At 33.7% G+C, this 25,628-nt stretch overlaps 1 protein-coding gene across 1 annotated transcript; it reads right to left on the reverse strand.

Annotated features, from left to right (window-relative positions):
- Window positions 1–23,887, reverse strand: LOC149799743 (eukaryotic translation initiation factor 4E type 2-like). Its single transcript, XM_089959120.1, has 7 exons — window positions 23,761–23,887; window positions 20,831–20,927; window positions 18,826–18,948; window positions 13,872–13,976; window positions 10,231–10,383; window positions 6,080–6,216; window positions 1–1,837 (listed from the first exon to the last, which is right to left on the reverse strand). Exons 1-7 carry the CDS (start codon window positions 23,778–23,780, stop codon window positions 1,795–1,797), a joined length of 678 nt encoding a protein of 225 aa, XP_089815246.1. The 5' UTR covers window positions 23,781–23,887; the 3' UTR covers window positions 1–1,794.
- Between the last annotated feature and the right edge of the window lie 1,741 nt (window positions 23,888–25,628).

The raw sequence follows: 25,628 nt of genomic DNA on the forward strand, positions 1-25,628 counted from the left end.
TGAAATTACTGAGTTTTTAATATTGCGGAAAATTAAAAAAGATATGCTGAAAGTAATGATTTATATTATATGCTGTGGGATACTGAATGGATAAGAACTTTATCACTGTGGGTAAAGTTTGATGGAACAGTTCTAATTATAATGTACAAAGCTGCCACATGTTTAATGTATGTACCCTCACACATGCTAAAGATATAAAAGTTCCAATAATGCAATACAAATGTTAATCAAATACATTATACGGTACACATAAAATGATAAAATGTACACTTCATGGTATTTCACATAATTATAATACAATCATTTTATATATTTTATTTGTTTGTTTTTCAATTATTTTTAAAATTTGCTTTGCTACAGGTAAACTCAAAGAACTGTTTGTATCACATATATTGTACGTAATACTTTAGATATGGGATACGATCCAAGTTTTCTGAGCTGCAATTCCCTTCATCAGTGACTTCCTCTGGCTGCGAAATTGTGAAAAATGCTGGGCTTGAATTTTGTGCTTGAGACTTTACATCAATCATAAAGCATTACTTTGGCCGATAGAGTTGTCTCAAACAAAAGATTTCTTGTAATAGCTGATATTCGTCAGTAATTTTGCTCAGCTTAAATATAATGATGACTTAGATTCAAGGTTGATGCAATTTCATGTAAGGATGTCAATAAACAATAAGAAAATGATTCTTGTGTATCTAACATTACAATGTGAAAGAATTTGTGTATCCACACTATTCAATACATGTTGTTAATCCGTAAGTTCATTGACACATGATTTTACACTTACACTTTTACATATAATTTAGAACACGTCTTTCTTCCATGAAGACACCAGTTTCTCATATATGTACATTATTTTATATACATGCCTAAGATATGTATTAAACAATTATGAAAGCTTATTTTACAATATCTCTCGGATCCAACTGCAAAAGATTTACATCTGACACAATGTAATGTGCTCACCAATCTGGGTCAATGTAATTTGTCAGGAGTAATCAGTACAGCCAACAACATAAACCCTAATCTGCCAGTGCAGTGTGCAATAGCAGATCAGGGTCTATGTTGTTTCCTGACTTACATGTGAGCATAAATGGTACTTTTCAGTGCAATATGCTGGAGAATTGAGTTGGGGGGGGGTTTTGGTGGTAAGCTTAATTCCTCAGTGGGTTTCATTTTCACGTTGAAGGGTATGTTTCTAAATATTCATAGGACACAAAAAAGATATGGTGAGAAAGTCTGAGCTGCCAAACTGTTGCTTATAACATGATGAAATGTGAATGGGGACTATAAGCACTTCATCAAGCACGAAGATTAAGAGATAACTGGGAAGATGAGCTTTACTGTACTGGAAGAAGGATCTAGATATTGTACTGCAGTTTATATGTAATATAAATCAAACTTCATCATTGGATTATAAATTACTGAACAAATACAGATTTTAGCCACCATCAATTAGTTTGCAACTGTCTTTAGAGTTTTAATTTTTCACAGTTAAATCTGTAGTCAGTAGAAATGTAACCCCTGAAGCAGTAATAAAGTCAGCAGAACTGTAACATCTGAAGCAGTTACATTTCTACACTAGTGTGGTCAGTTATATTTTTGCAATCCCTCCAGACAGAAATGAATCCTGAAAATGTGTTGCGGATTGAAATTACTGAAATCGCCAGTGCTGCAGTGTTTTACGAAAGGTGGTGTTACTGTTCAATTATTCCTTTTTAAAGATAACAACAGTCTGTAATAGATAATTGTCTTTTAATAGAATAAAAAGATCTGTGCCTTTATCCTCTGCTACCTCAGGAACACATTTGTATTTCTAAAACTGGAATTATCCCTGAAAAATGGAGGGAAAATTGATATTAAAATACAAAAGAGACCAAACAAAAATTAAAAATGATAATATACCATATATACATGTTTATAAGTTGATAACATTGGCCATGATCTACCACTGTATAATGTACTGGCAGATTAAGGTCTATGTTGTTGTTTTACTGATCACTCCAAAACAAAACTTCATAAACCTATGTCTGCACATGCATTATGAGTAGCCAGATCTGGGTCTGTACTGTTTGCAGTTGGACCCAGGTTAAAAGAGAGTATATATACTAATTGTACTCTATGATTTTTATATTTTGTAAGTAAATATTTTAAGGGGTATTTTTTAAGGCCAAATCATACGGGCTGGCAGGTCTGCAGACTGGTCTCGGTAGAATTTGTACCTGATACCCTGGCATTGCAAGTCTGACAATCAACTATTGAGTCTACCCAACCTTATTATTATGTACATATCACACTTATTATAGAACTCATCTAAAATAATAGATGGAAAAAGCTTATTTAAAATGAAACTGGAGTAAAGTCCAATCAACTTTCTGTCTCTGGTATGGCATCATGCTAAGAAAATCAGATACAAGATTACCAGACAAGCATGCATAAACCTTGCTCATAATGAAACTCATCCTATAGCTTGAACTACTAAACAATATTTATCAAAGTCTGATCAGAAAACAGCTGCTAGACAGTTGACAAGCTCAGCCAGTAACCTAGGTGCAAGATGATCATATAATGTAGCACTCACTAATAACAATAATCAACACAGAGTTTGATAATATAAGCCTACTCATCAAGTTTGATCAAACTTCTACAAAAGAATACATACTCCAGAGGTGGAACAAGCTAAGCCCAACAAACAAGACAATCTCATAAATGTGTTTGGATGTCACTCATAGCTGCATTTATCCAGGGACTATTCTACAACTGAAAATTTTGGATGAAATCTGTCCTCTCACGTGTTGCATTTGAAAAAGAGGAAAATTTTCTAAACATAGGAGGAATGTAATAAAGAAATATAAGCAGGGCTTGACAGAATAATGTGAGAGTATTGTTTATTCATTTGATTTTTTATAGAAATACGCACAGTTCTGCAATCATGCATCCAATAACAGATCTTGCTCACTGAGGCCTTGATGATTTAACCAGATTTATGGAGTTTAATTAAAATCAGATCAGAAATATAATCTCTTCAAAGGTGACAGGTAACAAGTTCAGTCAATCAATGTTAAATAAACACATGTTTGTCACTGGGCAGTCAGCTTGAAAATCTAGGTACCCAACAGATTCTTCTACTTGCCCTGTAAATTAGGGCAACTAACCTCAAGATTGTTGGAATCAAAATTATTACTTGGATTCAAAAGGGCTAATTCTGTTATTTTTCTGAAAAATACGTGTGCTCATGTAATACTGTGTAACAAGAACTGTTTTTTAAATAAAAATTTATTCAGCTATCAGAAACCGGAGTGACAATTCTTGTTTCTACAAGGAACTGTAGACTTCAACACTATAGATTGCAGCATACATCACTGTCTTCCATCTCGGATTTTTCGTTGGGATTTGAACGTGAAATCAGTAGAACATTTTGTTATTAGGACTAGAAAAAATGTATTCTTGGATTATTCTATAAAACTGTAAGTTCGTATTTTTTCATTTTTACAGAATTTTTCCATGGAAATAAATAATTGTATTTTTTCAAAACTTGTTGTTTTCACTCTTTCTTGTGTTACTGTTTATTCGAGCCTAAACAAGTGACATAAGAATACTTTTTGGTTACCAACCAATTGGGCTTTGACAACAATAAAAAGGTTGCCTGTCATTCAATTTTAGCTGTCCTAGGATCCTAAGCTATGGATTTTTCTACCCCATATGATTTCTCATGAATGTCTGTCAATCTATCTCTTTAGTGAACTCATGTGAGATCCTAATTATACAGGCTAATATTCCAAGTCTGATCGAAATCAGATCAGAAATGATTATGGTCTCAAGAGTTGCTAACAAGTTCTGACAGCTGACCAGATGCAAGATCACCTCATAACTGAACTAGAGCGTGATGAAGTAAGCCCTTATTTCAAGTCTGATCAAAAGAGGATCAGATAATTTGGCCTCCAGATTGGTAACAAGGAACTGCTGGTTTATGGACAATGAATTGGGGTGGGGTAGACGAAGCACAAAAGATGCAAAACCATATCATAAGCTCAATTGGTCTTACAGTCAGGTGATCTAAAAAGAAGAATAATCCAATGATGTACAACAAAAATGTAATCTGCCTTCTCATGATGATACTGCTCAGTATAACAATGTCCTTCTTAATAATAACAAATCCCACAAAACTGATAAGATTTTGTTATATAATTGCTATAATTTATCTCACTTTATATAAATTTTGGCTGATGAAATCTAACCTTGATAAGATTTTGCTTTCTTAATACTGTATTTTTGTGAGAGAGTGTTAATGAGCTCTGCTACTCAGACAAATAACAAAAAATCTATTTGACAGTGATAATATAGGTTTATTTACCAAGGTGGAGTGAAATCTTACTGGAATTTGGTGGTAACAAGCTCCATAAATAAACTAGATGCAAGAGCACACATTAACAAGCATGATCTCACACATTATCAATGTTGTCCATGATCTTAACAATATAATATATATTTCAAATCTGATCTCAAAATCTAATATGAGATTAACTTATCAATATGTACAGTTCTCACTAATTATCATGTGCACCACAACTGAGGATAACAGATCATATTCCAAGTCTGATCAAAGGTGGATTGTTCTTTTTTGTTTTCTTGGTTTTGCGTGAGTGTATGTCTGTTGTGTGTGTGTGTGTGAAAGAGATTTGGATTTTTAAATTAGCTTTAATAATTTTTCAGCCACACCACTTTAATGTCTGCAGTGTGGCAGGTTATAGTGATGTCTAGGACTGAGGCATCATGCCGCAGACATGTGGCATGTCCCACCCAGTCACATTATCCTGACACCATGCCAACCAGTCCTAACATTAACCTCTTAATGCTGAGTACCAAGCGAGGCAGCTGCTAGTGCCAATTTTTTTGTCTCTGGTATGACAAGGTCAAGGTTCGAACCTGTGACCTACCACGCCTGAGGTGGATGTTCTAACGACTTAGGCCACTGGAGCAGTCTCTTAACATGTTATTGGTTATAGCATCAAGAGTAAATTGGAGCTAAATGCCCTTCCCAAGGACACAACTAGGCCACTGAATGCAATCCGTTACCTTTGTATTACGAGTCTGACACTCTACAAAGCTCCACAAAACTAATTCAGAATTTTGGCAACAATAGATCTCACCTTTTACTGAACCCATTCAAGATCTTGATGAGATAAGCCCAAGTTTCCATTAGTGTTCACAGTGGATCAAATTTATGTCTTCCAGAGTGGTAACAAATTGCATGATCACCTTATTAACATGCATGCATCATTATCGAACATGTCCAAGACCTTGATGAAATAAATATGTACTCAAAGTTTCATCAAACTGGATCAGAAATAGGGCCTACAGTGTGGCAACAAGCTAATTTGATGCAAGATCCCCAAATTAGTATATCTGGATCTCACTCAGTACTGAATCTGTCAGAGATCTTGATGTAAGTTGGTATTTCAAGTTCAATCAAAATCTCATCAAAATTAAAGCCAATCAAGATGACCTCATTAATAAGCATGCATCATTTGAAATCTCAATAATATATGCATATACTCTAAATATATATATAACATAACTATATAATATAATCTATTCTAAGTTTAACCAAAACTGGATCAGAAATATGTCATCCAGATGGGCATAAAACTCAGCCAATCAGAAGCAACAATACCACCTTAATATGTATGGTTCTTGCACAAAATCAAAAATTTGTCTGAGATTTTGATAATACAAACCTATATTTTAAGTTGGATATTAATCAGATCATAAATACAGACCAGCATAGTAAAAAAATCCTTGATAATCACCACTCCAGGAAACCTAGATCACTGTGATCAACATTTACAAGTAATTATAAAATCATGTAATAATTAACATGGTTCAAAGTACAAATAAAGATCAAATAAGATGCATCCATTATGTTTCATCATAGTGTCTGATAAACTGAGCAAAGTGCATAATAAATGAACTCGGATGCCTATGCATATGGCAAGGACAATGCCATCGAAAAAGTGATAACAATATCTCACCTATGCTTCACAGGTGGAACGAAACATGTAAACATTATACTTACTTTAAGCTATCAACATGAGTTTTATATTCCATTATTGTATTTGGTGGGAGATTAAGGACTCTTTTCAATGTGTCTCTAATCCTTGATGTTGTGGTCAGGTCACTGGCAGTTCTGTTCCACAGAGACAAGATGTCCTCCTAAAAAAGATATACCTCATATAACTTATTGAAATATGAAAAAAATCTGATGAAAGTCCTTTGAGAACTTGCATAATGATAATGAAAATTAATATTCTTAATGACAACTTCAAGAAAATAAGAGTAATGGAATTGGCAATGTCTCATTCCTGTCCCCAGATTAATGTATCACTAAATGTCAGTGGACATGTGCTGATACCTATATGACAGCTGACAAAGAAGTAATGCATCTCATGATTTACGGGTGCATTGGAGGCATGTCTAACATTCATACCTAATTTCCATCACTCAACCAAATGCTGATATATATATATATATATATATATATATATATATATTTGATGAGATCTTGGGCATATACTAAAATACATTAACATCAATTCACATAAGAAAAGATGAATAATTATTATATTCCTATTTTCAATGAAGAAATATTATTACAAAGACTGGGGAATCATTGCATGAAATATTAATAATAATAATAATGAGGACTTTGTATAGCGCCTAATCTTTATTAGCTCTAAGCGCTTTACAACATTAGACAACACCTCTAAGATAAGAAACATAATAATATTATTACAAAAACAAACAACATGAAATTAGAAAAACATTAAAAAATAAAAAACATGCTGAGAATATTTCAGGTAGGAAACGTTATTAGGTCTTTAAGTTTGTTCTTGCAGTCGAAATAAGTGAGTTTTGAGAGCCCTCTTGAATGTAATCACTGTGTCTTTGTGTCTAAGTTCAGTGGGCAATTCATTCCACGTTGCTGGGCCCTGGTATGCAAAAGAACGCTGTCCATATGATTTGAGGGATTTCAAAGCATACTTTGATTTTAATTTACATCTGCACACTTTGGAGTAGACATTGGTATTTTGATAAAATAAAAAAATGCTGCAAATGAAACCTCTTCCTACTAAAAAAAATGAATGTCGCACAGTAATATCACACAGAATTACATAAACACTAAAACAAACAAGGGAATTCTCAAAAATCATAATTTTTAATAAAGGCTACAAGAAATATGAAAAATTGGTCCAAGACGGAAACTTAATCTTATCATGCATGTACACTAGTACATTCTAGTACATTATTAGCCAACAGAGTTTAAATATATCCCCAGGCAGTGAGAGTATACAAGAAATGTAGAGTTGAAATCTGAAAATATACCTTTTATTAGCAATTTCTTAAGAAATTTCCATCAATATGGACGAGAGGCAAAACATTTACATCAACAAAGTATCTGCTTTACAACATTTCAATAATATCATTAAAACAGCATGAGGAGTGAAGAGGTGAAATCTTAAAATACCACCCTATTCTGACGATTTTCAATAAAAATTTCTGCAAAGGCAAGTAAATCATGTTTCCTTGAGAATACTCACCTGATTACATTAATATAATGAAATAAACTTGGCTACTCTGGGAATCCTGCCCGACACACACACACATGCACGACAGGGAAGAAACTCTTGTAAATTACCTTCCATTTGGATACCAATATACCATATACCACATGTAATATCATCATTTAAGAACTATTGCCTCAGTTTGGTTCAAAACTATGCTTCACCATTCATTTATTTCATTCAGCCATTCTCTCCACATTTGTGCCACCACTGACTTGGAAGTTGAAATGAACCTTTTATTTTCAAGTCAGCCACACTAGACTATATGCCCTCTTTCCAGAAATGGAGATGCGCAAATGAGGTAAGGCCATCAATTGTAAAACGAATCTATAACACACGTGTTTCTGGTATCAATAATTTGAGGGATTTCAAAGCATCCTTTTATTTTAATATACATCTGCACACTTTGGAGTGGACATTGGTATTCTGATGAAATAAATATCTACACTTAAAAAAATTGTTTAGATTTGATTTTTAGATTTTTATTAAATTTATTTAACCGTTACAAAAATTATATATTGGGGCAAGTACATTTTTATATACGTGACTTCGAACTTTGTAGGAGTTGCACATCAATGATTTCCAAGTGCACAAATACAAACACAAATTTTGTGATTTTGCGCACCCTGGCAGCACATCTATATAACATATTTTGTATGACCATTTACAAAATAACCTTAACCTTCAGGATTCCCCATTATGTTGAACCAAATTACTGAAAAACGCTTATGTTTTGTGTAGAGTTGACACAAGGAGTGTTATCCTGAATTCTGGTTACAATAATATTCATGCTAACATTATTTTATACTTATTGACAAACTTGCAAAAGCCATTGTAACCATTATTTTATAATTACTGACAAACTTGCAGATGCCATTATGCTCTTAATAATCTGAAATATGAATGAGCAAACATTATTTTCTTGCTCTCTAAATGAAAAAGTTATAACACAAACATATCTTTAGAAAATAATACATGAAATTATGTTTCAAGACAATAGTTTGACCTTGGCTGTTCATTTTAGTAAACACATAAGGATGACCTGGTTCCCAACTTTAATTCAAAATTAGTAACAGTCACGTCAACAATTTTTTAAAATTTATTTTTATCGTGGGAATAATAAGGTTTGAGATCGTGGCTGTGTTGAATACGTGACCCTTGACCTGTAAACAGTTTTTAGCGAAGTAAACAACTTTTATTCTTGGAGTAAAATGATTGGGTTTTAGTAAGGATATACATGGGCTACATAATCTCTTATATGTAAACATGATCACAAGACCCTTATCCAGGCATCTGTTTTGCGTAAAATTCAAGTTTTATACCATCATTTTAGAGAAATAATCACAGTTGGGCTTCTAAACACTGAGATGTAAAGGTGTTTCTTTTGTTAGGTCATTTTGGGAATTAGATTTTAATGTTTATTCCAATTATTTGGATTCAAAAGGATTAATTTATTTCTCTGGAAATATTTTGAGTGCTCAAACACTGGATTACTTATTGTGTTTCTACAAGGAACTTTAGACCACAACACAATACAGGATACAGTATACGTCATTGCCTTTCATCTTGGATTCTTCATTGGGCCTCGAACTTGATTTCATTATAACATTCCAATATTTGGACTTCTTAAATTTTATTTGTGGATTATTCTTGGATATTTTTTGGATTTGATTTTAAAAACCATAAGATCTTAGTTTTTTTCATTTTTACAGTATATTTCCAGAGAACAACATGTAACAACATGCAATTGCAACAAAATCATCAGGGGAGATAACCAACCCTTACTCTAATTAATTTCTTTTATTTTATTACTGGAGTTATGTCCCTGATATACACAAGAAAGCCATGGTACATTGCTATAAAACATGAGTTGTACCCGAAACTCAAATGGCTGAGCAAGTGTTACAATGACTGAATCATCTTAGATTTATCCCTACTAAGATTAATATCCATCAAGGTGTTTTGGGAAAAATTTACAAAATGAACAAATTAACCAAAACCTTAATGGAAATTATTAATAATGTGACACAAGCCACAAGATCAATGGGGTAAGTGTGTCACGGCTTCTTAATAACTCAATCCAAGTATGCAGAATAGCCATCAAGGGGTTTAGGAAATACAAACAAATGCAACACTTTCTCCAAAACATTAACATAAATTTTCTATGACGATGACCTCGAGTCCAACCTTGAAGTACAATGAATTGCCTTGGACTCGTAATGGTCACTTCCAAAATCTATAGAAATTTTTCAAGGGGTTTAAAAACTATTATTCAATGAAAACACTTTAACCAAAACCTTAGCACAAATTTGTATGCCTTTGACCACAAGGTAAACTTGGTATAGATGAGAATCCATTAATCAGGCCATTGTATCAGCCAGCACAAAAGTGACCTAAGTCTCACTTTCCAGCAATGTGAGCTTGATAAAAAATGGTAAATACGATATAACAGATATACACAATACTGTTTAATCAATGTAACAGACATCATGAAATAAGCTTTGGAGTGACTGAAAGCTGTCCAAGTCAAACTATTCTGTCTTGACCTAGCCAAAATTGATTCATAGATTAAAACATCTGGAACAGACATGTTTAAGATACACACCTGGTATCTGATTGAAATAACAGCCCCACATATCTCTTCCCCAACCATAAATTGCTCCCCCAACATAGCTAGGATAAGATTCTCCCAACATCTGGATGCAAGCCCCTTCTTCAGCCGTATGATCCATTTCCCTCCAGTTCTATTAGCACTGTCCTTCAAAGAATAAATAAAAATTAGGTACAATATATATATATATATATATATATATATATATATATATATATATATATATATATATATATCATTACCTTTGAGTATTTCACTTTCAAACTTTTTACAATATGTATAATACCTCTTACCTCTTAACCTAATGATGATGCTTTTGTTGATGATCTAATAATTCATGAATTGAAACCTTGTTTGCTGGATTTTATAGTTGCATGTACCTTTTAATGCTATCTTATGGTGATTACAGTTTGAAACGTTTATTAATCACAGCAAAACCTGTTATGAGAGACTGCCTTTTCCGCCAATAAAATACAGTCTCTAAAGACAGGTGGTTTCTCATAAGTAGTTTGTAAAAAAAAAGTTCGGGAAGCAGGCTAAGTGCTGGAATAATCTACATGTACTTCAGTCTGGTTTACAATAGAAAATATAAACACTGTAGGCATACCTAAAATATTTCAGATATCAGTAGCCAGCCTATATTTTTTTAGAATGGTGTGAGCGATCATTGTTACAGTGATTAAATAAAGGTCGGTGGAGTTTCTCCATGTTTTTGCAATGCAATCGTTCATAGCAGTGGCAAAATGCATTTTTTGCCATGACTTTATGGTCACTGTGTTCAGCAGGTGGTTGCTCACAACAGGGAGTTTATATAAAATCGATCCATGCATTATGATTGAGGTCAGAAATGACATCTGGCTGCTCATAGCAGAGGTCACTCATAACAGGTTTTACTGTAATACCAAGAACTTACTGTTCCTGCTAAAGCTGTTCTTCATAAATCGGATTAAAACCTACTGTATAACCCGCAATGAATACAGTTCCACTTCAACTTTAACCAGAGTATAATCAACGACTAGATATAGCTCATCTCTACTAGGCAGAAGTCGCATGCTTTTAGTAACACTGGAGTGACATGAAGCGGTACGTGGCTCATACATTTATAATTAATTAACTTAACCTTAATTAACCAAAATGTGCCACAGGAATGGCATGCAATAGTAGTCCACTAACCTAATTATTATGCTCTATCTAATGTACCTTGCAGTTAACCAGCTGTGACAAAATATCACAATATAGAACAAATAGTAATCATATGCAAAGGTTTTCAGTCAATAAACATATTTATTCCTTCTTCCAAAACATATTTATTCTTTTTGCCAACTGCACTGGTCAGAAAGGGCATTGTGAGTAGGCTAGGATGCCATAAGTCAAGCATGATTGAATCATCAATGTGATCATACAAATACTTAACCCAGTTAGTAAAGCATCCAATCTAGTTTACAGAGACATTTTTTGGGGTTTGAAGACTGTAGTTGTAACCCAATTATCATGTTCTATGACTGGAACATAATGCGAGTGCATCCGGACAGATAATGTCATATCAGGATGCAAAATTCGATGTAAAAGTTTTCAATAGAACATACTTATAATTTTAAGATACATGAACGGAGTCTACATTATGCAATATTTCTGATTGGTGAAATCCTCTTATTTGATCCTTTAATGTAAAACATGTATCAATCATGCAGTGTGTGAGCTATCAAAGCTGAAATGATTGCATGGGGATTAGGTGAAGCTGCATAAGTTAGATCTTAGAAGGCAAGCAAATGAAGATGTCTCTTAATTAATTGTCATTTCATAATGATTATTTTAATCAACTGATTAATCACATGCATGTGTGATCTGACACCTCACATTGATAATACATTACTTAGCAAACTTAAAATCCATCATATTATAAATCCATATGTTATGTTTTGAATGCTTGCATTTATCATAGAAAAATTGCCAAGATTTCAGGCCTTATTTTATTTGTCTGAGAACACTAATGTGTTAATCATCATAAAATTAACTGTTTTTGGGTGTCATGTCACGAAGAGGTATACTTTCCTTTATAAGTGATTATTGAGTTTATACTACAATAGCAGCTTTACATAAATTATTGGGCAGCAAGTGGAAGGGACCATATGTGCATGATTCTCGCGAGATTGGCTATCAGATAATACAAGCATATGCATCATGTTTTGACAATCAAAACAGATTGAAAAAGAAACTGAGAAATTCATGGAATGAATCATGGAACATAACATCTCCCTGGGCCAAAAAGACAAAACAAAACAACCAAAAAAACAATGGAAAATTATAATCTTTATGCACAAAGTGTTGTGAATGAGAAAGAAACAATGCAATGGCTACCCAAGGAATGCCAGGTCTAGAACTTTAGGATTTTGGTCCTAAAGCTGCTTTGGAGAAATATGTTTGCTTAAGAAACAAACAAGAAATGTGTTGATCAAAGATGAAATAAAAAAGTAAATGGAATGTAGTCATTTGTTTCTTCTTCCAGTGTCTTGGAATGTTTTTTATATATCTGATATTGAATTAAGCAAATTAAATAAATTAATATAGAAAAGAAAAGTCTTCTCTCTTCCTCACACTATAGCAGGGCGCATTACAGCGAGGTTGCACTGTATATTAATGTAATGGACAAAAGGCAACATCATCGACAACAGCTAAAACAAACAGCATCATCAGCGAACAGTTATTTCAAATAGATGCCAACATAAGTTGACTTAATTGGTTGTAAGATTCTATTTTCATTTTTAATCAGGTTAAACAGAACTTTATAAAATGAGTGATACATTCAGGATTTAATGACAATACACCTAAAATACTTTATAAAACTACCAATGAGTGATACATTCAGGATTTAATGACAATACACCTAAAATACTTTATAAAACTACCAATGAGTGATACATTCAAGATTTATTGACAACACACCTAAAATACTTTCAAGTCCCTCCACCCAATTCATACACAACTGTATGAGTTTCTAATAAACTGAACAGAACTGAGTAGAAAAACGTCTCACGACGAATAAAGCCTACTTAAGTTTGTTTGTGAAAGCCAATACCTATGACCTTGCCCTGGTCAATTCAAGGGTCAATTTTGATGCTCTCAAAGGCACTAGGGTCACTGGAGAGAGCAGCAGAGATCTCAAATCATCTATATTGCTGTGAATGGTGCCTGAGAATAAATCAGTTGCTACAGTTAACAGTTTTAGTAAAATCATTCTGCCTCATCTGATTTACCATATTCAAATATTCTTAGCTCAATAAATGTAATCTGCCCATACAATGCAGGGACGCCCTCTGTTTTTTTTCATTATGTTGATTATTTGACTATTGTGTTACATTCATTTATCAACAGTTTTTTCACATTTGTATTTCATTTGTACCTCATTTGTTTTATTTAAGAATTTTATCATATTATCTGAACTTTAAGATTTGTATTTTACAAGAATGCATATTTTATTTAGTTAATTTAAAGTTACTTATTTTGTTTAATTTCCTCTTTTTGATGGCTTTCCATAGGTTTGCTAAAGAAAGGAATTATTTTGACATGTTTCATGAATTTAACTTAAAAAATAAAGACATGTGTACGATCCTCTATTCAATGGAAAACAAGCTTACTTCCCAAACTGGTCGGATTCCTTCCTTAAACAAGTGATAGTCACTATGGCCTGTCAGGTCACTTGGCCGCACCATGTGGCTGTACAACTTCCAGAACTGCTCAACCTGTGCACACAAAAAAATCAGAGCTCCTGATAAGACTTCAGTGAAATGAGTAATTTACTTTTTGGATTGGAATTTTAGCTGGGTAATTTATATATACAACGGAACCCACCTTATAACAGAAAGATGAGTTTCAATCACTATGATGCTTTATTATTATTTTTAACACTGCATAAAAATATTTAGTAAGGATGAAAACATCCACAAATTGTTTCATTACCTACTTTATTTTGATTACTTCTGCTTTAATACATCATTCACTGGGAATGCACCAGAATAAATACACTAATAACAAAGGGCTAATTCTTAAAATTCTTTCAATGCAATTTAAACTGCTTTACAGTTTTTAATAGCTTCTCTTCTAGAGCCATGGAAAATGATAATTCATTCTGATGCTGATGAAGGTTTCTTCAATTATGTTTGGATACCTTGGATTGAAAAACCTGAACAAATACACTCAAGCAGTGTGGAAAATTCTAAAAGGTTTTCTCAGCCATTATAATGCAACCAAATATTATGGAAATGTAAATGCTGACAGAGTTTATAACCTACATTCAATTATGTGAAAGGTTGTTTTCTAGAACTTATTATATGATCCTTTTAACAACAGTTTTAAATAATACACTTTTTTGACCAATATGTTTTCAACATGGAAAGCATTTATTAGTATTGATTACAGAGAATGCAGTGCTTGCTGTGTTCATTCCAGAAATGGAAAATTGGAGCCCAGTGACTCATACTATGTCTAAAAATAAAGTCAGAAACCAAAAACATGGGTCACAAATACCCTTACCTGTATCTTGTTTATTCAAGAAATTCAAACACATATCATTATGACATGCACACTCAACACAAATTTAATAATTGGTACAGTATACAGGGATAGTCCTGGCTTTTAAAAAGCTGTCGCCAAAAAATCGCCAACCTCAATATTTTGTCGCCAATTTTCAAAAAGTGTCGCCAGAACAAGTAGTGTACATTTTTTCAAGTGTTAATTTAGTCTGTTAATGTAACAGGCAATGAAAATTACAAAAGATGAGTTAGTTAATACTCTAATTACATCAAGCATTAACAAAAGGTTACAAAGTGTTGCATTAAGATCCGTCGCGATTTTAGGGCTGCCCACTTGTTGAATGCAGTTTTAAAGTCTAATTTTTCACATCTGTACATGCTGATTCTCATTAAATTCTCGAGAGATGAGATGCAGAGTTTATTTCTGATGTCAGTTTTTATGAGGTTCATCTTACTGAATCCAAGTTCACAGTCTACAGTGCTGACAGGTGACACCAGTAGTCTCTCAGCAGCCCCCCCCCCGACTAGCTTCACAAAGCTTGTAGTAAATTGCTTCCTAAATCCCAAGAATGATCACTGAATGCTGTATAAATTTTCTCGACAAGCAAAATAGGATCTCCCTTCCCACAAATGAAACTTACATGAGTCAACACCTGGCAATATTGGACCGTATATATAAGCATAAATTCACACCCTATTTAGGTATTCTTTCACTCCTGTATTTTGAGAAATAAATAATTATTATTAATTATGCAAAACTGTTTTTTTTTTTGCTATTTCTTGTTGCGGAGTTTAAGTCTCTGCAGCTGAAACACGGATTGATGGCAAAAGGAAAAGATCAATGCGTAAAATGCTGCACTGGCGACAGATATAATTGTGATTGAGATTTTTTCCATTTGCTTTGTATTTATACGCAGTAGTCGGTACTTCAAAGGTTATCAGTTTTCTGTGAAGGTTCAGCAAAACTATTGTATTGGTATATGTCAACAATAAAAAAAAACAACAGAAGGATTAGCCATTCAATTAATTGTATCTGTTCTATTCACGTCTTCAGAAGTCGGTCAGTTGTAGGTATAGTTCGGTAGCATGATTGACTGTATCACAGCATACAGTACTCAGCCCAGATGTCAGCATAAGCAGATTATGATGTAACAACGCATGGTAAAGATGGGGTTGTCAATACGAACAAAGGATTGTTTGTGTAACAGATTGATTCCAATGCATTGCTTAGTCAAGTTGGTGGCTTCCTTTCATTCTCCCTTTTAATTTATCCAGTCCAAATCCATGATTGTATGTACAAATTAAATAACCAAAAAGTCTGTCGCCAAAAAAATCACCAGATGGGATATTTTTGTCGCCAATAAGGAAAAAAAATCGCAATTTGCGACATTGGCGAAGCCCAGGACGATCCCTGAGTATATATTCACTTTTCCAGCATTATATGCTTTGAGTCAGTCATTGTACTGTCTGACTACGATAATGGTTTCAATGATTTCCATGTCTGCTTAAATAACCATGTCACACATTTAGGTCATAGTCATTGTACTGTCTGACTACGATAACGGTTTTTACGATTTCCATGTCTGCTTAAATAACCATGTCACACATTTAGGTCAGTCATTTTAGTTCACAACAAAACTGTTGCAAAGTATTGTGCTATAGTTTGACTCCACAGCAACTTATTCAAACTACATACTGCTAGAAAAGTGAATATATATTTTCTGTAGACTCTAATGTTGTTGTTGCAGGATTTAATGCCATTTTTCAGCATAAGATAGGCGATATATGGTGGTCAGTTTAAATGGTGGAGGATGAACCCATAAAAACCCCAGAAAGAAAAAACCGACCCAAGAGAAGCTACTGGCAAGCTTTCTCACATACCCACACTGGCCAAACCTGAGACTCAAAAACACACAGACAGAGGTGAGATGGCAGTGATCCATAATGTTAAGTGCTTTAGACAATATGCCCCTTCCCCCGAAACTTATAAATCCATGACCAAAGTGCCTGTGTTAATTATCAGTTATATTCAAATCTACATTTTATCCTCACTGAACACAAATTAGGAAATAAATGCAGCAGTGATGTCACAGAATATGGCAACTTTTCGTCTTTACATTTTCTATTAATGATCATGTATCACGCTCTCACATGGTTCACCAGCTAATATAAATGTAAAACATTTCATTTGCCAATGACATGAATCATCTCAAGATTCTTCAGTAATGAGAATACTTGAGGCTTGGGATGCACTTCTTCAATCTAAAATCAAACACAATTAACTCAAACCTTGCTTTTTGGGTACAGGGGGTGGGGATATGTATGCATCATTGAGAACTTTTTTGTGCCAAAAATAAAAGTGCAGTCTAAAATGAACCTCGTTTTGTATCTATACTACTAAACCACTCGAGTTACATTTGTGTGTTACTGCTACTGCACATGAGTCAATAACAATATATGCACATATATACTATAATATAATGAAGTATTTCCTTCAGTTTAAGTACCTTTGCCCTTTAAGTTTTTAAATATAAGCATTTTTTAATTATTTTGTTTCGTTTGAGATAATATTCCATACTGATGTAAACACTGCATTCCTTTTTCCCTCAAGTACATTTTAAAGTTAAAAAGTGTTTCATGACATATCTCATGAGATCACATCAGTTCCAAGGTAATTATTGGTGTCACTACTCCGTCAAGCTGAAAACAACAAAAACAGCTGTTGTGCTAAACGTCTGCCTATACAACATGATACATGTTTTTTATATACCAATGTTTGCTAAATTCCACTATGGTCATTGACCACTGAACATAAGTGTCAAGGGTTTCAGCAACTTGTGAGGTTCAGTTAATGCTGATATGCAGTGAACATGCTTGATCTCAATTCTCACGTAATTTGTTTTCAAAGGTGAAATTTTCTGAAGCAATTTAATGTTTACATGGTGATGGCACTGATTTGGTATGCTATATTACTCATTCCTTTTCCATTATGACATGTTCTCCCAATCAGCTATATAAAACTGGTGATGTAAATGAGTGTCTCACAACTTCAACATCTACTGGGGAAATTACCACTTTGGCAAATCATTCTGCATAATGTCTTTTCTGAGGATTAAAGCAGCAAACACCAGATGTTTGGCAGATAATTAAGTAAAATTATCCTGATCCTGAGCTGTGGTATACAAAATGGGACCGCTCTGGTGGACTTGTGTTTAGAACATGTGCCCGGATGCAGATGTTAGTATGTTCAAAACCCCGAATGAGTCATACCAAAGACTTATGAAAATGATACCAGCAGCTGCATCGCTAGATGCACAACAATAAGAGGTTATTTTTAGGACTCATCTGCCTGGTGTCAGGATAATATGACTGGGCAGGACATGGTGTTACATGTCTGCGGCAAGGTGCCCCAGTGCTAGACGTCATTAAATTGTCACACTGCAGACAACATAGTGATATGACTGAATTTTTGTCAAAGCTACATTAAAATTCCAAATCACGTCACATCACACATGACATGCAAATGAGAATACTCAGAACTTACTGTGAAACAGACAAGTTGAAAATATTCCCATTGTGTGCATCATTATATCTATTTCACTGAGCATATAATCTGTATTGTGGCAATAAAGCACATCTTTCTCTACTCAAAAATAACTCTTTCTTGCAGTGGGAGAACATAATGTACCATGTTTTCAGCCAATACACATATTATGTGATATGGGGTGATCCATTTTAGTGGATAGCCCAAACAAAAAAAAAAGTATAAGAACATGTCGGGGCATAAGAGTATTGTGAAATCTGATGCTGATACATGGATACAGCAACAATATACCGTCTGACAATTCTAGGGAGCAATGTTGTTCACGTACCCACAGAGAATACTGATCCATTCAATCAATACTGATTAATGTTCTCACTATAGTCTTCTTCAAAAACATTTAACATGGTGAATTTTTATTCATATCAGTGTTTTGTAACTTAGATTTTTACAGAAATTTTGAAAACAAGCAAAATTCACAACACTAGAGTAGGTCAAATCAAGCATATGTACACTTACTGATGCAAATGTTCCAACAAGTTTGAGATTTTGATCATAACTGGCTGACTGTTTTCCTGGAGATTTTCTAGAGAACCAGTATGCATAATTAAACTGCAGCGGATGCTCTCCTGGCCCAGGTTTCTGAAAATGAAAAACAATGAAAATTAAAAGATTTTTAAAGAGCTCCAAAGTTCTGAAAATTCATAAAAATTTATAGACTCTAAAATATGACTGACAGCAAGTTCTCTCAGTGTATTTTTCCATATTTTTTTTTAAAGAGGCCTGGAACTAATGATCTGGGGAAACTGTACATAATTATGCTCAACTGAAGAGCTTTCCATTATAACGAAGGACAGTTCAGACTATGCTTGCTGATGCTTCATTTTATTTGTAATTTGATATTTGTCTGGATCTTTTATAACCTCTACATGACAAACAGAAAACAATTATGCTCCTATTTGCTTAAGATAAACTGGCAAATGAAGGCTTGATATATTGCTGATTCTATCATCAAAAACAGCAGTAAATAATAAAACATCAGTTTGTAACAAATATATTTTCACAATAAATAACAAAATATACAACACATTATTGATTAATTCAAATGTGGTAAATGCCTATGGTCAACATCTGGGGTGGAGGACCTTATAAGCAGCCTGCATTCAGTAGGAAATTATGCCTGAGGCGAATCAAGGGTAAAACACACAAGATGGAGTTTCCACACAACATAAATGGTTCCAATTAAAATTTCAAGCATCATAACCTGAGGGCACATGTCCAATGAGAGCAATGATAATAATAATAATAATAATAATAATGACAATAAGTAAAACAATAATAATTATTATTATCATTCAGAGACAAGAGAATAAGGTGTTTCCATTAGTCATTTGTGAGTGTGTTTTTGTTCAAGCTTATTCCTGCTTAATAACATTTATCTAATTAACTGTATATCTCTGACCACATACCCCTCCACCCTTTCAGTACCACATCTACTTCTGGGGTCAGGAAACAGAATGAGGACACATTTTGATTAAAGTTTATTTTCTCCAAGAATCGAAGCTCAGTAACCCTTTATTTGATTCAATTTGTAATATATCATTACATACTTTCCTTCTCACAGTACCACTCTTGCCTCTGTGTTCCGCAACTTGTTGGAACCAAGGGGTAAAGAATTATAATAAAGACACATGGTTCTAGTTTTTCTTGTCACTTACATGTCAGACAAACACCTACCACTATATATGCTAGCACCTAGAACTGAACCATAGACCACAACGGTAAAAAGAAAGCATGTTACCACTACACTAGCAACGTCCCATTACCTTGCAAAATTGATAACAAAAATACACCTTGTCGTGATACACGGCTCATTCAGTCAATAAGATCGAATGTCTTAAGATGGTCATTATCTCAGTATATGACATGATATTAAATAATGACATTGATTCATGAATTAAAATTCTGGCCTGGAAATCATCAAACCAAAAAGATTAGTTTTACTGTCAACCAATCACAAAAGGTCTTGATCTTGAAATGCCACATTTGATTGGTCATAATTAGAAATTCAACCTCAATCTTCAGCCCAGAGATGTATTATCTCCTGAAAAATTGTGTAGGTCACAGATGTCTGTGCTTGAGTTTCAGAAAGAGTTTTCACTATAAGCCAATCAGAAACAATCTTTCAGAAGTGACATTATTTGCAATTGGTTGAAGCACAATCCTGTGGCCTGGTTTTACAGCATGACCTCTAGGTACTCTCCAAAAATGGTGCAATTTAGGTCAGGTATTACAGTATTCATTTATTCAGCACTCATTCCATATAAGACCCGTCATTATAACACAGTTCCTGTTTTAAGGAGTAAGATCCTATTTCATTAAGTAGCAGTAAAATTATATATATCGTGTACAGTACTTCATTATCTAAAAGAAATTTTCATCAATTTCACTGACTCCCACAGACCACATTATAACGAGGGACTACAGGTACAATGTGGTTTCAAATATGAGTTAGACTTCTTACTGGGGCAGGTCTGGGACTTGGTGATGTATCTCCATTCTCTGGCTTCTGTTCTGTTGTATCCTCCTCACCTGAACCACTGCTGTCCTCGGCTTTCAGACTAGAAAACATACATATACATAACTTAGTTCAATCATTTGTGTTATACAATTGCAAAACAATATAAACAGCTTGAAAGGAATGAATACACTAATCATATCATAGACTGCAAAACCAAGATCATGAGGAAACTGGTGGTTGGAATCTCTCAGGTAAAGACTATATAATTACAGCTTCGTAATGCTGTTCAACATAAGCCATGACAATGTTATGTCAATCCTAAATTTATTTAGTCTAGAAATTGATGCACAACAGAAAGCTTTTGAAATCATGCAGCACTAACACATGTACATCTGTGTATACAGATGTTCCTTCTGTCTTCACACCATATAGGGGGCACACTATAGATATTAAGAGCTTCTGAGAGAGGGATGGGTGTAAGGTGAAGTTGTTTACATTTGCAACATGCACAATGGAGAGAATGTGGGTATACCTCTATTGTTACTTTCATGTACTGTGGCTGAAATGTCTGTGGATCGTATACTTATGGACACTGTACATGATCAAAGTACACAGCTAACTAAAATGACTGCTCCCTTTTTCTCAAAAGATCAGCATGAATTAGTGTAAAGTACACAATGTTTAGTTGAATGAATTTTGACAGACAAATCAATAACAGATTCTGAAAGTGTAATGAATGAATTATCAAATATATACATGTAAAATGTAAAAAAAAGTTATCTCTCTTTACCTCTGAAGTTCAGGAAGTAAAAATAACCAAGCTGAGATAGCAGTTTTTTGAATGATGCACATCTGAAATAAGGCCAAGCTGTATAATCTATAACCCATATTACACCCATCAATCATACACCAAAATAAAGGGAATTAAAGGTTATTTGAACAATGCCCAAGATATACAAGGCGTTTTTAAAAAAGTCAATATAGCGATTTAAGAACCCAAGAGAAGTTCTTTTCCTTTAAAATTCTAACCCTGTGCAAAATACGAAACTGGTGAGTGCCACCATAAGTACAGCTTGACTTGAAGGAAACTCAATCCCTACCTAAGTACCTTACATAGTTTTAGGGATGTTATACGTTTTAAGCCTGCCCCCTGAATACTGTTCAGTTTATAGTTAGTTTTTGAATGGAAAATAAGGAATATATTACAGAAAGCTCACAACCGATCCTATTCTGATGATCAATACCCTTTACAGGGTCATATTCATTTTTCTCCTTTCTCACTACCCCCATTGCGTCTATGATTACGTAAGATACAGATCAAACTAAGATGAAGCTGACATAATAATAAAGTATATATACAAGTTTGTTGAGCATAATGTTCCAGATTAATAATTGGAGGTTTGGATGTTAGACAGAAATAAAAAATGTTAATGCCAATAATCCTTTTATATACTTTGATATTGACACTTCAACTTTCTGATTCAGTATCGTGATAACTAATTTTAATTATCATTTTACCCACACAAAAAACTATACCAAATGCATCAAGAAAATAAACATACTGCCTGACACTTAAAAAATTAACAACTGTTGGTATATTTAACAAATAATTAGTATACTAAAATAGTCTTATTTCTTCTTAAACATAAAAGCAATATGTTAAAACAATATACATGCATATCTTGTTAGAATGATTGATTTTGAACTAAATCCTGTCAGCTTCAAACATGTAAGGAGAAAGTCTCAGCTGTTAGCCAAAATTTGAGTTCCCATCGATAGTTCACAAATTTAGCAAGTGGTGACACTTCTTTCTATGGACCATGTCTCTTATTATAGTAAAATTCATACAGGTCATGCATGCACATTTACTGATCCTAAAATAAATATAAATTGTTGATTTAAAATTTAGTACTAATCTTGTTTAACTTAAGTGTATTCAATCCTGTTTACTGAATGCTCTGCACCTTAACTGTCATCAAGAAACTTTCAGATGAATATTATTAATTGTACTGGACTTGTACAATGATTGCCAGACCTGAACTAAACTGGGTCAAGAAAAGAGCATTTCTAGTCTAATCATCACAATATAGTGTAGCATAAATTTGTTTATCAAGATACATAACTTTCATTGTGGCATCACAGCACTCAACAGTCAATCTGGATTGTACTGGATCAAACCTTTCGGTTGATCTCGTCCAAACACTCCATGTACTTTAACACTGATTTTGGCTTATGTACTTCTCTGTGTATGTAAATAATCAACAAAGAAATATGGATGCACGAGGATCCAAATAAAGTGAATAACTATCATTTAAAGGTAGGTATAATCAAATTCTACAAAGTAGCATTCATTACTGAAATAATCTGTACGACTATTGCTATTTGTATCCTTTAAATACCGTCTGTACAGTAAACAACGATGTATATGGCTACTCAATAACTTTAAGGAACATCAAGATACATAGCTTTTAAAAACCTGAGTTTTATCCATTTGGTGCCAAGGAAATAACTGTATTGTCATCAAACTTGATAACGTACAGGAATCTGTACACGTCCTAAAAAAGATGGAGACCTTTTTTCCACTGGATACTTACCTGGAAAAATGCCTTTCGACACATCGAAAATAGGTAACACTGACAAAACATTTTCGCTTAGTAAATACTTTTTTCATCTTTGACTTTATATTCATAAATTTAACTTTATTTATATAAATCAAACAATTTAATTCGATCATTACACAAAAGTTATATGGAACAACTTCAGAAAGTGCAAAATCGGATAACTGCACCAATCTCGCCTATTTTTCGTGTGAACACATATGGCTTGAATTTAATGAAATTTCGGCATACGTTTGAGAACATGGCCTGACAGAAACAGATAGACAGACAAATTACCTTCTATTACAATTTAAAATGACTAAAGTTTTAACTTACGCATCGAATTTGTTGTTCATTTTCTTCGGATATGAACACCGCGTCAACAATACTCTCCTTAAACTAATACCGGAACTGGGACAGCACAAAATCCAGAAATGCAAACAGAGCAGATATTCTACCAGGAAGCAAGATGATATGACTTTTCCCAGCCCGTATAGATTATAAAACATTACAGTATAAATTACACTTGAAATACCAATATAATATATGAACGGGCCAAAATTTAAATTACTATCCATTCAGTTTTTTCTCTCTTTATCTCTCTTTTATCTCTCTCTCTCTCTCGATATATATATATATATATATATATATATATATATATATATATATATATATATATATATATATATATATGTGTGTGTGTGTGTGTGTGTGTGTGTGTGTTTGAGCAGCAGAGAGGGCGAACAGACCAAGATCGAAAAAGCGTCGAAAAACTAAAAATAACCTTCCTACGAACAAAGAAAAAAAGCGTCGACACGAATTAAACCAAAAGCGTCGACACAGATTGAAGCAAAAATAAATCTTCCAAAGATTTCTCAAATTGGTGTTACTTTACCGTCGCTGTCTTTAATTTGTTAGTAGAATGGTTTATTTTACCACGTGGACACTTTATTGAGGTCGTCCCCTCTCTGCTGCTATTAATTAAAAAATTGTTATATTAAAAATAATGGTATATCCAGAATCTCATACTGCAAGAATAGCACGAGAGAGACTAGAAGCAATTAAAAAATTTCTTCCCGTGCGAGATTCATTTAGAAAAAATCTACAAGCGCAGCAAGAAGCACAAGTTGAGTACGAAGAAGACACTAAAAAACTGTTTAAACCCGTCACTGCAGCTACTGAAAAAGTTACAACTGTCATCAAAGAAGATCTTCTTCCGGTATCAAAACAAACAGCAGAACAAACCGAAAAAATAGCAAGAAGAACTAAACAGACAAAGAAGATTTTACGAGATCTTCCAACTGATATAGCTGCGGCCCAACCTCCACCTGTTGGTGAGGAAATACTTGAAAGTATTGGAAAACTTCGTACTGAAGTCACCGGTGTAAAAAAAGAACTTGAATTTGAACCTGAACCAGTAATAGAAAATATAAAATTAATTGCAAAGTTCAAAGAAGGGTTTGACGAAGATATTAGAAATACTGAAAGAGAAAAATTACCCGAAAAAATATTATATTGTATAATTAACAAATCTAATATTTTAAACCCCCCTCATGAAAGGACAAATGATGATAAACTTATTAAATGAATATATCGGATATATGCAAACAAAAGACAGGTTAGAAGTAATGATTTAGAATATATAAATCTTTATAAAGAAGTAAAAGTACTTCATGGAGAGAGAGAGAGAGAGAGAGAGAGAGAGAGAGACAACAAGAACAAGAAAAACTCTCCCAGTATCAACTTTCTCCACCTCTGCAACAAATAGAACAACAACAATCTTCTTCACCGCTGTCAAAAATTAAAAAGCTATTTAGAACAACACCATCTAAGAAATCAGAAGAAGGAGCAACGGGAAGTGGTCTGGGAAATAATTTTGTTTCTCCTGATAATATTATTAATGATGTGTCACGGTTAGAAGTTCTCATAGGAGGAAAACGTGCCGGAAATAATTCACCAGAAATAATTAATGAAGCAGCTGATATTTGTTGGCGATTATTTCAAGGCGGTATTATGGATATCGGAGTTTACCGAGAACTTATCGATGAACTTGTTGATGATTATAGTGACTAATTGTTAGATAAATAGCAAATAAAATAAGATGATCATACATAATAATCATCGTAAATCTGTACAGGTCAGAGCGGTGAACTCACGATTACCAATCTATGGAGCAATTTACGGAGATGGACTTGGTGATATTG

Source organism: Sinohyriopsis cumingii, chromosome 5 (genome assembly GCF_028554795.1).
Source record: "Sinohyriopsis cumingii isolate HCF-2022 chromosome 5, ASM2855479v2, whole genome shotgun sequence".
Lineage (NCBI taxonomy): Eukaryota > Metazoa > Mollusca > Bivalvia > Unionida > Unionidae > Sinohyriopsis > Sinohyriopsis cumingii.

What these genes read in the sequence shown, in the direction of transcription:
- LOC149799743 (XM_089959120.1), bottom strand. Translation starts at nt 23,780, where the DNA reads ATGAACAACAAATTCGATGC. An exon ending in CAAGTCCCAGACCTGCCCCA is followed by an intron (nt 18,949 to 20,830) that starts GTAAGAAGTCTA and finishes TTTCATTTTCAG; the next exon opens with AAACCTGGGCCAGGAGAGCA. An exon ending in GAATCCGACCAGTTTGGGAA is followed by an intron (nt 10,384 to 13,871) that starts GTAAGCTTGTTT and finishes TATTCTTTGAAG; the next exon opens with GACAGTGCTAATAGAACTGG.